Source organism: Lipophrys pholis (assembly GCF_963383615.2).
Source record: "Lipophrys pholis genome assembly, chromosome: 4".
NCBI lineage: Eukaryota > Metazoa > Chordata > Actinopteri > Blenniiformes > Blenniidae > Lipophrys > Lipophrys pholis.
This window is the reverse complement of record NC_137637.1, coordinates 23,696,697-23,711,511: the sequence shown is the minus strand read 5'-3', so window position 1 is coordinate 23,711,511 and position 14,815 is coordinate 23,696,697. Positions and strand designations below refer to the sequence as shown.

The window sequence follows — 14,815 nt, the reverse complement described above, 5'->3', positions numbered from 1 at the left end:
GAATCCAGAATACCAGGAGGAATAAATAATAATAATTTAAACACACACACACACACACACACACACACACACACACACACACACACACACACACACACACACACACGGTATACTGTATATGTAATATTGCAATGACCTCGTTTGACCACAAGGGGGCATTGCCTGCTTGATTCAGAGACTGGCGCGACAGCAGCGGCCAACAGTCCAACCACTTACCATTTTAACTTTATTTAAGTCATTTGAGAACTACGGGAGAGTACGGACTTGTAACACGTGCATGGACATTCTCCGGGGACGACGGTTCCTCGCAGAAACCCATGTTTGATGACAGAAGATGGAAAAATAGATAATTTAACATACTAAGAAACAAATTTTGAAGCTGAATATCTAGCCCCATATATCAATAAAATATTTTTTTGAAGGGAGGGCACATTTGAAAATTATAATTGAACTTTGAAAGCGACAATACACTTTTATATTTATTTGTCGGGTTTTTTTCCCCTCCTCAAACAATTACTTCCGCGAGCCACTGGAAAGCGTTTCCCCCAGAAAACAGGTAACATTTATTTTAAAACTTAACAGTGTTCTTCTAGCAAAAGGGATACTCACAGTTTATGCGAGGAAAACGTGTGAGGAATATTATATATAACTTCAATTCCGCATAAAGCCTACATATATTCATGAAACATTTATTCTAATTGAAATAGTGTAAAATGATATTTCTTTTGACAGCCATTTTACAACCTGGACAGGTCACCAGTCCATCACAGGGCAAACACACAGAGACAATCAATCACACTCACATTCACACCTATGAGGCTATTTGGGGACACTAGTTAACCTCACATGCATGGTTTTGGACGGTTGGTGGGAGAATCCTGGAGAATCCTGAGAAAAGCCATACAGATTAAGAACATTCAAACTATGGGTGTGGCTTAAAGAAAGGCCATTGATATCACATATTCTATAATTTAGAGTAAAATAACTCTATGAGTTGATAATGTCAGTAGATTACTATGTCCAGGGAGGGAAAAAAATGTATACACTGGACATTAAGTTGGTCAGATGCCATTTAATTTAGTTAGTGAGCTTTTGTTTTGTTAAAAAATACATGCATATAAAGATAATGTACACAGGCAAGAAATATTCATTAGTTCTGCATGAGAACATTTTAATGTTGTTTTTAATCTCTCTCTTTTTTTTTTTTTAATAAATCCAGTGTGTGCAGTGATAACTCAAAGAGGGAATTTAATTCAAAGGGGCACAATGTTGTTGGTCTATCTTTCTGCTAATTGTCTTTGCAGACGACACTGTCATGTGCTTAGTTTGAATCTTGAATCACCCGTGAGAATGAGAAACCCCAAAATGCCAAACGTTTTGTAAAAGCTGTATAGAAGACAATCAAAAGTAAAGGCACAGATACAAGATGGTGCAACAGGCTATCTTGAATTTATTATTTCAGGTAATTGAACATTTTTAACATTACAGTAAGCAAGTAACTCATATTGTATGACTTCTTGTTACTGCTGAGTCGTGATCTCTTCATTACTCTTCGTCCTTGGTCTGAAACAGAAGAACAATTCTATGTTATAAAAGTTGACCCGATAACCTTGATTCATAACAAAACTTGATTTAGGTTCCTTGTTACCTTGACCAGTTCACGGCTCTTGGCTCTCAGCTTGTTGACCTGCGACTCGGCGATGTCAGCCCGCTCCTGAGCCTCCTCCATTTCATGCTGCACCTTCCTGTACCTGGTCAGGTGAGAGTTGGCCTGCTCCTCCTGTATCAACAAACAAAACAAAACAAAACAAAACAAAACAAAAACCATCCATGTCAAATGGTGTAGACTACATTCAACAGCTAAAATAAATAGTTGAAGAGATGTACTCACAGCCTCCTCAGCCTGTCGCTTATAGGATTTCACTTTCATTTGCAGCTTGTCAACAAGATCCTGAAGTCTGGCAATATTCTTCTTATCCTCCTCAGTCTGTTTCGAATGAGGACAGCACAAACATGGCAGTTGAAACTCTACATGATGTATAGCAAGTATAAAGTTGTAAACAGAAGCTTACCTGATAGGTGAGCTCCTTCACTCTCCTCTCGTATTTCCGCAATCCCTTGATTGCATCAGCACCACGCTTCTGTTCTGCATCTACTTCACCCTCAAGTTCACGAACCTTCACGGACGAAGTGACACAACAAATTTTAAATGCACTACATCGTCTTGGTTGATGTGTACTATCAAGTGGGTAGGTCTAAAGGCAATTACCCTGGCCTCCAGTTTCTGGAGCTGCTTCTTGCCGCCCTTCATTGCCAGGTTTTCAGCTTCGTCCAGGCGGTGCTGCAGGTCCTTCACAGTTATCTCCATGTTCTTCTTCATCCTCTCCAAATGAGAGCTGGTGTCCTGCTCTTTCTTCAGCTCCTCCGCCATCATGGCCGCCTGAAATATAAGAAGTTGTTTTATTTGAACCCTCTGATTTAAATATATATATATATTTTTTTTACTGGAGGCAAAGCTCCTGCACATAAATAAGGCAGGGTAACTCACATCAGTAATGGCCTTCTTTGCCTTGTCTTCAGCATTTCTTGCTTCCTGGACAGCGTCTTCCACTTCACCCTGGATCTGTATGAGGTCAGCCTCCAGCTTCTTCTTGGTGTTGATAAGGCTGGTATTCTAAATAATGATGTTAAGAACTGTTTACTATACATTCCTCAAGTCTTTTTTTTTTCCTTATGTCCATTCAGTCATCAACTCACCTGAGAGTGCAACAGAGTTACACGCTCAGTGGCGTCCACCAGCTCCTGCTCAGCTATTTTGCGGCTTCTGTCGGTCTGTTCCAGCGCAGCTCTCAGCTCTTCAATCTCGGCCATCATCAGGTTGTTCCTGCGCTCCACCATTGCAACCTGCTCCTTCATTTCTTCTTGGCCTCTGATGGCGTCATCAAGGTGCAGTTGTGCATCCTAAATGCGTCACATAAAACTCAATTTCAGCGCATTCTCAATAAATCAAGCAAGAATTGGTGAGTCACGAAGACGCTGAGATACCTTGAGCTGTCCCTGCACGTTCCTCAGCTGCTTCTGGGCTTCAGCGGCCTGGCGGTTGGCGTGGCTCAGCTGGATCTCCATCTCATTGAGGTCTCCCTCCATCTTCTTCTTGATTCTCAGGGCATCATTCCTGCTCCTGATCTCAGCATCCAGAGTGCTCTGCATGGACTCAATCACTCTCTGGCTGTTCCTCTTGATCTGTTCAATCTCTTCATCCTTCTCTGCAAGTTTTCTGTCGATTTCACTTTTGACCTGAGTGAGTTCAAGCTGGATGCGGAGAATCTTCGACTCCTCGTGCTCCAGGGTGGCCTTGACACAAAATTGATAATTATGTAACTTCAGAAGCAACCAATGCAGTGTGGGTTCAACAATACGTCAGCAGGTATTACCTCTGCTTCCTCAAGCGAAGTCTGGAGTTCAGACTTCTCTGTCTCAACAATCTTTTTCGCTTTCTCCAGTTCATGGATGGTTTTTCCATTTTCACCAATCTGCTCAGTTAGATCCGAGATCTCCTCTGCAACAGGGATTGTTTCATAGTTTCATTTCCAAACTAGATGTGAGTTTGTTATTTTGCAACATGTGTAGACATAATGTACATATATTATTAGATTTCTTATTGGAACCATAAATTGTGTGCATTTCGCTAAGTGGTCCGTTAGAGGGCGTACTGTCCCAACCTTAGCTGCAGATCTTTCTAAATCTGTGAATGTCTGATTGTGAAAATGAAAATTGACAGGAGAATACTGTAGAGATAGACCACTGTCAGTTTTTTTTCACTGATAGGATGGAAAGAGATGATACATATATTGAAAAATGTGCATACGTTGCAGATTTTTGTTCTCCCTCTTCAGTGTCTCCAGGTGATCCAGAGCTTCTTCATAAGAATTTTTCATCTTGAACATTTCAGTGCTGAGAGAACGAGCCTCCTTCAGAGCTCCTTCCAGCTCTGCCTGGCTTTCCTCGTACTTCTGCTTCCACTCTGCAAGAACCTGAAGGCATCAAGACATGTTTAGCTTTTCTTTTTCTCCTTCATGCACAAGTCGATCAGCGGTACCTCAAAGTAGTACCTTGTCAAAGTTCCTCTGCTTCTTGTCCAGAGCGGCAGCGAGTCCATTAGCTCTCTCCACATCGATCATCAGGTCCTCCACTTCACCGTGCAGTCTCTGTTTGGTTTTTTCCAGAGAGGCACATTTTGCGTTCACAGCCTCGATGGACTCCTCTGCATCCTGAAGACGCTGGGCAAGCTTTTTCCTGCAAAGACACACTATGATGAGTAACTGCTCAATCATGTTAGTCTAAGTCCTGAAGCAACTACTGTTGGTCTCATGATCAGTTCGATGATGAAAACCCACTTTGCTTCCTCCAGCTCCTCAGTGCGCTGGATGGCATCAGTCTCATATTTGGTTCTCCACTGAGCCACTTCGCTGTTTGCCTTGGACATTGCACGCTGCAGCTCCGCTTTGGCCTCCTGCTCCTCCTCGTACTGCTCTCTGAGCAGGTCGCAGTCATGACGAGACGACTGAACGGCGTGAGCCAGGGCGTTCTTGGCCTGGTAAAAAAAAAATTGGGTGATTAAAGTGAGTTTATTATCAAGCTTTGAAAGTACAGCAAACACGACCTGCATGTGCTTTTAACATGCACCTACTTTAACTTCCTCTTCAACGTGTCTCTTGAGCTCCTCAATCTGCTGAGTATAAGCCTGCTTGCTTCTTGTCAGCTGAGAGATGAGGGCTTCTTTTTCCTCCAGTTGGCGACTGAATTCACCTGAGTTGGGACAAACGCTTTAAATATGGCAATTTTGTTTGACATATTGAGTCAAGCACAATTTCAAATCAAAGATATTCTCACCATTCTCTGTTTGCAGCCTTGCCCTCTGTATCCCAATGTCATTAAGCTGTCGGACATGCTCTTCATTTTTTGTCTTCATCTCACTTAATTGGTCTTCAAGAGTGCGACACATTTTCTCCAAATGTGCCTAAAATAACAAAAGTTGTTGTTACAAAAACAAGCTTTTGATTTATTTAGACCTTGAAGTCTAAATCTCAGAGTTTTGTTTATATTAGTAATTAAAATTAGTTTTTATTTTCATACAGTCATTTGTGGGTATATTATTTTATTTTTTTAAACCACTGTGCCTTGTAATCTTTAGAAATACCTATTCAGTGTATGCGGCGACCAAAAAAAAAGGTAAATAACGTGAAAGCTGCATTGATCAACCGTATTGTATCATTGTTTGTAGTCACTTATGTTAAGTTGCTTATGTTTTCACGTCAATGTAGAGAACTATACCTTTGATTTAGCGACAGATTCCATATTGCTGCTGAGGTCATCAATCTCCATCTTGAATTCGCTTTTCTCTTTCTCCAGCTTCTGTTTGATTCTCTGGAGGTTATCGATCTGTTCTCCCAACTCTGCCACACTGTCAGCCTGCTTCTTGCGGAGAGCTGCCGCGGTGGCCTCGTGCTGCAGGGTGGACTCTTCGAGGTCACGACGCAGCTTCAGAAACTCGGCCTCGCGCTTCTTGTTCATCTCAATCTGAACAGAAGTTGCTCCTCCAGCTTCTTCCAGCCTCTCGCTGATCTCCTCAAGTTCCCTGGAGAGGTCAGACCTTTGCTTCTCCACTTTGGCTCGAGCAGCTCTCTCGGCCTCAATCTCCTCCTCCAGCTCCTCAATACGAGCCTGGCGTTTACATATTCAAACAACCAACACATTTTAATATACTTGTACGAGTCACATAAATCTGAGAATCACAAAATCAGTAGACTGCTGTGGCTTAAGCAGATTTGAGGCACATTTACGAACCTGAAGTTCTTTGATCTTCTTTTGTAGCTGAGCAGAAAGGGACTGCTCATCCTCAATTTTACTAAGAAGTTGGCTTGTTTCAAAGTCCTTCCTGTGTGGGATAACATTTCATACAAATTGTTTCTTCCACAATTATGTTTTTGTAAGTTTTGAGCACTAAAATGTGATCACTTGAGTGTCTATTGTTAACTCTTCGACATTTGTCATTTGTTATTAATCTCAAAAATAAGAATTATGGCCTCGTCTTCAACAGTTTTCACAGTGAGTTTGTCTCTGCCCAACTTTTTACTTCTGTGTGTGATTTGGTTGCATACAGGATGATTGCACCGTGTGACTGTCTAATACAAGAAGTAGGTAAGACACAAATACAGTTTTACAAATCATGTATTGCATTTTGCTCACTTCTTTAATCTCTCATCAGACTGCTGCTTGTCATTCTCCAGGTCCATGATGGTTTCATGGGCCAGTTTAAGATCGCCTTCAAGCTTTCTTTTAGCTCGCTCAAGGTCCATGCGAAGCTTCTTTTCTTGCTCCAAGGAACCTTCGAGCTGTTCATTCACAGATGCAATTTCAAATTGAAGATTTTCAAAGACAGAGAAACTGAAATCAATGATACTTTTCATCACTCACATCGTCCACTTGCTGCTCCAGCTTGGTCTTGGCCTTGGTCAGAGTGTTGACTTTGTCTTCCTCTGCCTGCAGGTCATCGAGGGTCTGCTGATGGGCCTCTTGGAGGGCCTTCTTCTCTTTGGTTAACTTGGCAATGGTCTCATCTTGAGAAGCCATTTCCTCAACAAGGTTTTTAACCTATATTGGCAAAATAAAAAGATAAGAAGGGCTTTTGTACTTTGTCAAGAGTTGCCTTTGAAGCTTCTTAATTGATAAACTAACCTTGTTCTCCGTGGCATGTTTCTCCTTCTCCACTTTGGCCAGGGTGAGCTCCAAGTCATCGATGTCTTTCTTCAACTCAGAGCACTCATCCTCCAGCTTCCTCTTCTTTGCAGTCAGCTCAGCATTAATTTCCTCCTCATCCTCCAGCCTCTCACTTGTCTCTTTGACTTTAGCCTCAAGTTGGATTTTTGCTTTGATGAGACCCTCACACCTTTCCTCTGCATCAGTGAGGTTTTCACCTTCCTGGAAGAACGCAAATGAATAATTTCTTATTTATGGGAATGTGTATCTCTGAAGTAACAAATTTCTTTTCAATTCAGCGTACAGATGCAATTTGTAGCTGTAAGTCATTCTTCTCCTGCAGTAGAGAAACCATCTTTTCTTCCAGTTCTTTCTTCTTGGCCAGAGCTTTTGTTAGCTCATCTTTGGTCTTTAAAAAGTCCTCTTTCATTTGGGCCATCTCCTTCTCAGTCTCTGCACTCTTCAGCAAAGGCTTGATCTTGAAGTACAGCTTCATCCATGGCCAAGTTTTGACGTTCATGAAGGACCGAATGTTGTACTGAATTGAATAAATTGCCTCTCTGTAGATTAAAAAAATAAATAAAAAATCCATGGAAACAGTTTGATTAGAAAATGTTATTTTGAGAAAGAGTTTATCCCTTATGTAGTTTTCTTAGTAGCTACTGTACCTGCGCTCCATCATCTTGACAAACTCTCTTCTCATGAGGAAACCTCTGCACATAGCCTGAGTCATTGTGACCAGGATAGCAAGTTTTTCATCTCTCATCTCCTCCAGAGTTCCCAGCAGACCGGCTTTGAAGAACACCTGAAATCACCCAAAACATTTTCAAATGGCCAGGTATTGACAGTAGTTTGCTTTATACCACTTTGTGAATGGTCTTTTCTTTTCACTCTACCTTTGTGTGTCCAAATTTGTACTGAGTTTGATCAACGTCAATGGAGCCCAAGAGTTTCTCTGAGGCCTTCTTGTTGTCGATGAACTGCCCCTCGGGGATGACACTGGCATTCAATACTTTGTATCTTAATAGAAAATAAATGGGTTAATGAGGAATATTTGATCATAACAATTTGAAATAGAAGGAATAATTACCTCTGCTTGAAGTCGCCATAGAGGATTCTGCTGGGGAAACCTTTCCTGCAGATCCTGATACCTTCCAGCACACCGTTACACCTCAGCTGGTGGATGACCAGGAAGTTCTCCATAAGACCTTTAAAGCAAGAGGCAGTTCGGTACTGTCTTGTTTCATGTATACATTTGTTGTTGGAATAGTAAATTAGCCATTGGTACTTATCCTACCGGGTGTTTTTGATTCATTTGGAATCAAGCAACGCACAAAATGAGGGTGGGTGCTTCTCAGATTGGTCATCAGCTTGCCCAAGTTCTCCTGAAATATATACAAAATTGTAATGAATCATGAAGAATTCTTCTTGATGAAGATTGTAAAGAATCATGTTTCTTTGCACAGTCATTTGTGACACTCACCCTGAACAGAGCAGATACAGTCTGGAAAGAGCCACCCTTTTTCTTGCCAGCTTTCTTACTACCTCCCTCAGCTGTAACATGAAAAATAAATTTAAGTTATTACCTTCATCAAATTCACTTTACTTAAAATAATATAACTGTTATGTTATGAAAATCTTATGTTAAAATTGTGTACATTTACCATCTGTTGAGGCATGAGCAGCATACAGCAAGGCCAACAGCTTGACTGAGGACTTCTGGTAGAGCTGAACCACGGAGTCATTCAGGGGGTCCTTGTTTTTGTCCAGCCAGCCAAGAACGTTGTAGTCGACAGTGCCAGCATAGTGTACCAGAGCGAAATGGGCTTCAGCTTTGCCTTTGGCAGGTTTTGGTTTCTGGAACGGGGCACTTTTTCCAATATGCTGATCGTACAGCTTGTTCTTGAAGGTTGTGTCTGTTGCCTTGGGGAACATGCACTCCTCTTCAAGGATGGAGAAGATGCCCATTGGCTAATAGACAGGGGGAAAAAAACAGTTTTATGGAAAAGGTTTTAATCCTGTTTGTGGCTCTGTGACCCTGTGAATATATTTTGCCACTCACCTTCTCGATAAGCTCAATGCAAGCAGCCAAATCCATACCAAAGTCAATAAACTCCCACTCAATTCCCTCCTTCTTGTACTCTTCTTGCTCCAGGACGAACATGTGGTGGTTGAAGAACTGTTGCAGTTTTTCATTAGTGAAGTTGATGCACAGCTGCTCCAAGCTGTTGAACTAAAGACATTTAGAAAATAAAATAAAAAATCAACAAGGGGGATGCATCTCTTCCGGTTGCATTCCATTTTGAAATACGTATTGTGTGTAGCATTCTTGTAATATCAGCCACACATACTTACATCAAAGATTTCAAACCCAGCGATGTCCAGGACACCAATAAAGAAGCTTCTTGGCTGTCTGGTATCCAGCATCTCATTGATTCTGACCACCATCCACAAGAACATTTTCTCATAGACAGACTTGCAGAGAGCCGAGACTGAATTGTTGACCTGATTTTAAAACACAATGTAAAGCAATTGTTGGATTGAGTTATGTGACATTTTATCAACGCTTTGAATAAAAACATCCCTTAGCATTAAGTTAAAACTTTTTATGTAGATTTTTGTAGACATTGGTACCTGAGAAACAGTTTGACCTTTGGTCACATACTCGTTCCCAACCTTCACTCGAGGGTAGCACAAAGCTTTCAGCAGATCAGCAGAGTTGAGCCCCATGAGGTATGCGATTTTATCAGCCACTAAGAAAAGAACACAAATACTTCTCTTTAAACCACACACTAAGCTCAAGACATAGACATGACTTCAAAGGTCCTTTCTCAAGAGACATACACTTGACTACTGTGGTTAAAGGCAAGTTGAATGTCATACCCTCGGTGCCATCAGGCTCAGCCTGCTCCTCGCGCTGCTTCTGCTTGAATTTCATGTTTCCGTGGTGCACCACAGCTCCAGTCAGCTTAAAGATGCATGCCTTCTCTTCTGCAGTGAAGCCCAGGATATCAATAGCAGTCTATGATGCGGCCAAAAATAAAAACACACAAATAAGATTCAACTGTGTAGTAAAAAGAAGCTTTTTTTTTCTCACTTAAATCTAAATTGTGTCTTTTGCCAAGTGGACCACTGCACTAACATCTGGGTCTATCTAATGATATAATCTACAATAAGACACAAGTAGAATTAAAGCTGCAAGCAGACTGGGGTCAAGCCCTCGCACCCAATCATGGCCTCTGGCCCATTTAGATATGACTAAAATATCCTTTTTTAACGATTTCACTGTCCTTTTTAAAAATCAAGGACTTATATTTAGAATGAGTTTAGGGCTTTTATTTAGAAAGGCAGGACATGCAGGTGAACTGGTCAAATTTTGATTGACATCTAGTTGCACACTCCTTGATGTGAATTGCATTGTATCGGCCCTGGTGGGTTTCTAATATTTCCCTTTATGTGGGTGTCTTCTGTCTCAGTCGTGGATGTAAGTCAGGTTTCTCATGACTGTAAAATAAGAGCGAAGAAATAGTTCTCACATCAGTCGCGATGAATTCTTCAATGTCATTGATACTCTTGACAGTGATTTCACCATGGCTGACCATGGGATAGTCATATGGGTTGGTGGTGATCAGAAGAGCCTCTGAAGAAAACAAGAAAACATTTAAATCATACCATAATGTGTGTGTCTCCTTGTAGAAAAACCTATGAATTCACAGTATTTTGTTAGTATTGTTTGATCAAACCTATCAGCTCGGGTTTGTGGCCCGTCATGAGCTGGTAGAAGATGTGATAGCTCCTCTCAGCAGACAGCTGGAAGGTCACTCGAGATTTCTCCAGCAAATCTATCGAGAGTGAAAGATATTTGACTCAAGAAAATCTCTCATGTACAATCAATGGAAAAGAAAATGAATTTAAAAAATAAGTACATGTTTCAATATCAGCTGAAGCCAGCTTTCCAGTTGATCCGAAGTGAATTCTGATGAATTTTCCCTGTACAGGAGGAGAATGATATATAATTTATAACATGTTCTTGAACAACTGATACCACAACGTAGCAAGCCATACGAATTTAACTTGAAATGAGCAATTTGACTTACAAATCGTGAAGAATTGTCATTCCTCACAGTCTTGGCATTACCATAAGCTTCCAACAGTGGGTTGGCTGCAATGATTTGATCTTCCAGCGACCCCTAGGGGCAGCAGTCATGAGATATACAAACAATTATTTATTATTATTTTTTGACATATCATGGTATATAATGAAATTGCATATGCCACTCCATGGAATGAAACTAGTCATAGATAAGACATGGACAGAAAAATATGAGCAAGTCACAACAAAAGTAGTGTGAACATATGTTTGTCAACCTTTTTATCCAACATTACATGGTTTGATGTTGGATTTTATAGTCATAATGTCCAATTTAATTCACCTTCATTTTTCCAGAAGTATGCTCAGCTTTCTTTCCTGAAGCCACTGCGATTGTCGCAAAGTACTGGATGACACGTTTGGTGTTGACGGTCTTTCCTGCACCAGATTCTCCGCTGGATTGAGTATTGTGTTCAAAGATCGAAATGAAAATCTCGTCATAGTGCATTTGTTGGAAACAATTAACAATATAGGCTTTGTGTCACTTACGTAATCAGGATCGACTGGTTTTCCTTGTCTGGAAGACATTGAAATGACAATACAACAGTCAATACGTATACCTCCTAACTTCTGACAGTAATGATTGCTACTATAAATGCTGCCGTATTGTTTACAAATGGATTGATACCTTGAAGCATGAACTGATAGGCGTTATCAGAGATGGAGAAGATGTGGGGCGGAGCCTCAATCCTCTTCTTTCCTCTGTAGCCATTAACAACCACGGAATCATACACTGGGAGCCACTTGTAGGGGTTCACAGTGACGCAGAAGAGCCCAGAGTAGGTCTGTGGTGTCAGAGAGGGTGCATGGTTCATGAAGGACATTTTCATGAAGTCATCATAAATTTCCTTTACTAATGATTTGATCAACTCAAACTCACGTAGATCATCCATGCTGCATAGCGCTCTTTGAGGTTATACAGCACAGTGGGCTCACTGAGGTGGGTCATCATGGCCATGTCCTCAATCTTGTCGTACTTTGGAGGGTTCATGGGGAAGATTTCATCCTCCTTCACTGTGATACTCTGATGTAGAGATTGCAGAGGCGCACACATAAGGTTTGCTACCATCGAGAATGTGTGTCAGTTAACATCAAAGTCTCCCTTTTACCATAAATTATTCATTGATTTTTTTTTCTGGAATAATATTTAAGAATTTTACATTATATAAAATTAGTTTGGCTGTTTCTATGTTTATATACTGTATACTCTGGTCTTTAAACAATTGCACCACACCCATAATGCCAGACTAAAGTCAAGTATCATTCTATTTTCTGTTACTGCGGCTATTATATGCCATTGCAGGCATGTTGTAGCCAACTCATTGACGGTTTGTCCCTGACTAACTTTCTTGAGAAGTGACTGACAAATTCACTTGCAGTTTCTATCATCATGATACAACTCGGTGACCAATACTGTGCATTTAAAGCAATTCTGAAGTATATTTTCCTTTTTGAATTAAAAAGTATCATGGTGGAGGATGACTCTAGAGCCAGAAGGCTTAAGGGAGAAAAGGCTTCTTGCCTCACTTAAACTCAAATTTTATTCACTTACATTTGGAGGTCCAGTATTTAATTTACACAAGTATGATGTAGAAACTTGAAACCACCAGTGTACATACCATGATTTTGAAAAGATTCCGATAAATATTTTGAAAGCTGTCACAGGATCATTTTAAAAACACTTTATAAGTCATTATTCCTGTTTCCAGTTTCCAGTTTCCACCTTGACAGATTTCTATTCTGCTCTCAGATCTTTGGAACCCCCCCCAATCCAAAACTCCCACGGCTGCCCGCTCACCTTTCCAGTGAGCGTCTCCACGGTGGCCTTGCCTCCATCTTTTTTGACAAGTTTCCCCTTGAGGTACATCTCGGCTGGTTCAGTGACAAAATAAGCAGTTTTCGCATCAAACGGTGTGTTTTGAGCTTCAATGCGTTCTCTTTCCGGTTTGCGGAGGTATACGGAAGCCGGGCCGAAACACTCCATCTCTGGGTCTCCCATGATGACTCTTTTTCTACAAGTAGGGAAACAAGACAATAGTTAAAATTTGTAAACGCCACAAAGGCAAACAAAGTAATTTTGTAGTTATCACGTCTGTCCTGTCTGATGATCCCAACTTTAAAAATGGAAAAAAAAGATGCGAACAGGGGAGCACCTAAAGTTCACGCACGTCTGCAGTCCTCTTGAGACTCACCTTGAACGACACCAGGTCAGTGCAGGGTTTTCTGGTTGTCTTCAGGATGGGCTTCTAGGGGGTGAAACAAAACAAAAAAACAATTTTTAGCTGGGAATGCATTTGAAAATTTAAATGCCAGACTTTTTTTTTTCCAAAGATGAAAACAAAACAACAAACAACCTCCTAACCATAGAAATGTATGACTTTAAAAAATTGTATGGATTCATTACAATACTGTGAAGTGGCCTTTCAGAATATGGGAGTGCATAAAAAACCTACCTTTGTTGGGTGCCTGTGCTTTGTGACAGCCAGCTGTCCCTTTTATATAGTGTGATGGCAGCCCATCCCTTGTGTCCTTCTCTATTTGGTCATGTCACCCGAGGTTATGCTTGTGAAGAAGGCCTTACCTCTGCCATTATACTTGTGTGTCTTTGTGCCAGATCATTTGCATGTTCAGAGAATGTCCAGAATTAAGATATAATTAGAAAACTATTTGAGATACTTTATGAAATATTATGCGGCAAGCAGATATGTAGTTGGTGTTTGTATATATTACAATACTTGGAAATAATGTACAGATGCAAAGTTGCTTGTGTTTGTGTATATTATTGTGCATGCAAACAAGCTACAGATGTGAAGTTGGTTCAGGACTTGTAGAGAGTTAAGTCAGTAGGCACTTTCAGTCCAAAGGTATGACTAATATATCTTTTTTTAATGCTGTCTGGCACAATGGACGCCCCTTGCAATGCTGTGGAGAAGCTTTAAAAAGTCAGTGATATACTGTTTCAGAGTCCTCACAAGTCAGAAATTATTAAAAAATCAAATGAGTGCCAGTGCGCTCTAAAGAAAGGGAAGGATTGCCAAGGGATTAAACTCCACAACAGTGCCAACAGCTGTTCTTATTCTTGTTCTTAAGGGATACACAAGGGAGACTGAGACAATCCCTATAAGTACAGCAGCTGAGCGGTGGATCTCACGTCTCCTTCCTTTATGTTTCATGAATGCCATTACTCTGAGGACTTCCTGGGAATAATAACATTTGGGATGCTTTCCTCGACACTGGTTCAAGTGTGTTTGTTCGAAGAAACTTGGTTATGTTAGAAAAGATGCGAACACACAAGCATTTCTGACCAGAGCATGGCCCAGAGCCAGCAGTTTAAAAGCTTGAGTGGATGACCATTCGACAGTGTTTCCATTGGAATAGCAGATCAACTTACGACAGTGAATAAGAACAAGAAATTCTGAAGTGGTTACCCACCAGATATAATGGGCCCCTGTCTTCGACAAACACGTGTTACACGATACCTGCTTGGAGATCTTCTGTCTTATTAGGGCAAAACTCAAATATAGCCTCAGGCTTGTGGTGATGCTGAAGCCAAATGCCAAATGCTTAAGAGGCTTATTGTGTTTTCATGGCCTTTGATCTACATATGCCATTTCCTTCATTCGTCAAAGACCAACAACTGGACTCAGGATAACAAACCAAGGTGAGTGTTGACCAACATACCAGTTGATGGGTTGGATACAAAGAACACGGAGAAACTTTAAAAGAAACAATAGCATCCATATGAATGTAAGTACGTTTTTTAAAGTATATTCTAAAGATTTTAACACACCTCTCAACTCTAATTGTAATTTATTATCTAAGTAAATGTTTCATTGTTTAAATTATAGTTATTTGTCGTACATGTGTTCCGAACTGCCCTTGTTATGCATAACATTGTGTCGGGTT

At 40.7% G+C, this 14,815-nt stretch overlaps 1 protein-coding gene across 1 annotated transcript; it reads right to left on the bottom strand.

The window, feature by feature from the left end:
* Nucleotides 1-1,054: 1,054 nt before the first annotated feature.
* Nucleotides 1,055-13,474, bottom strand: LOC308108496 (myosin heavy chain, fast skeletal muscle-like). The gene is made up of 41 exons (XM_080461476.1): nt 13,363-13,474; nt 13,102-13,155; nt 12,708-12,921; nt 11,790-11,933; nt 11,538-11,694; nt 11,399-11,426; nt 11,193-11,304; nt 10,857-10,949; nt 10,686-10,749; nt 10,503-10,601; nt 10,296-10,399; nt 9,643-9,781; nt 9,394-9,512; nt 9,115-9,264; nt 8,822-8,992; nt 8,424-8,730; nt 8,243-8,313; nt 8,057-8,144; nt 7,850-7,967; nt 7,656-7,779; nt 7,428-7,564; nt 7,064-7,319; nt 6,739-6,981; nt 6,478-6,654; nt 6,250-6,395; nt 5,848-5,938; nt 5,335-5,724; nt 4,894-5,020; nt 4,691-4,809; nt 4,398-4,594; nt 4,113-4,296; nt 3,869-4,034; nt 3,435-3,559; nt 3,046-3,354; nt 2,758-2,961; nt 2,549-2,674; nt 2,270-2,440; nt 2,073-2,177; nt 1,892-1,987; nt 1,649-1,780; nt 1,055-1,563 (listed from the first exon to the last, which is right to left on the bottom strand). Exons 3-41 carry the CDS (start codon nt 12,906-12,908, stop codon nt 1,546-1,548), a joined length of 5,808 nt encoding a protein of 1,935 aa, XP_080317602.1. The 5' UTR covers nt 12,909-12,921; nt 13,102-13,155; nt 13,363-13,474; the 3' UTR covers nt 1,055-1,545.
* Nucleotides 13,475-14,815: the final 1,341 nt, after the last annotated feature.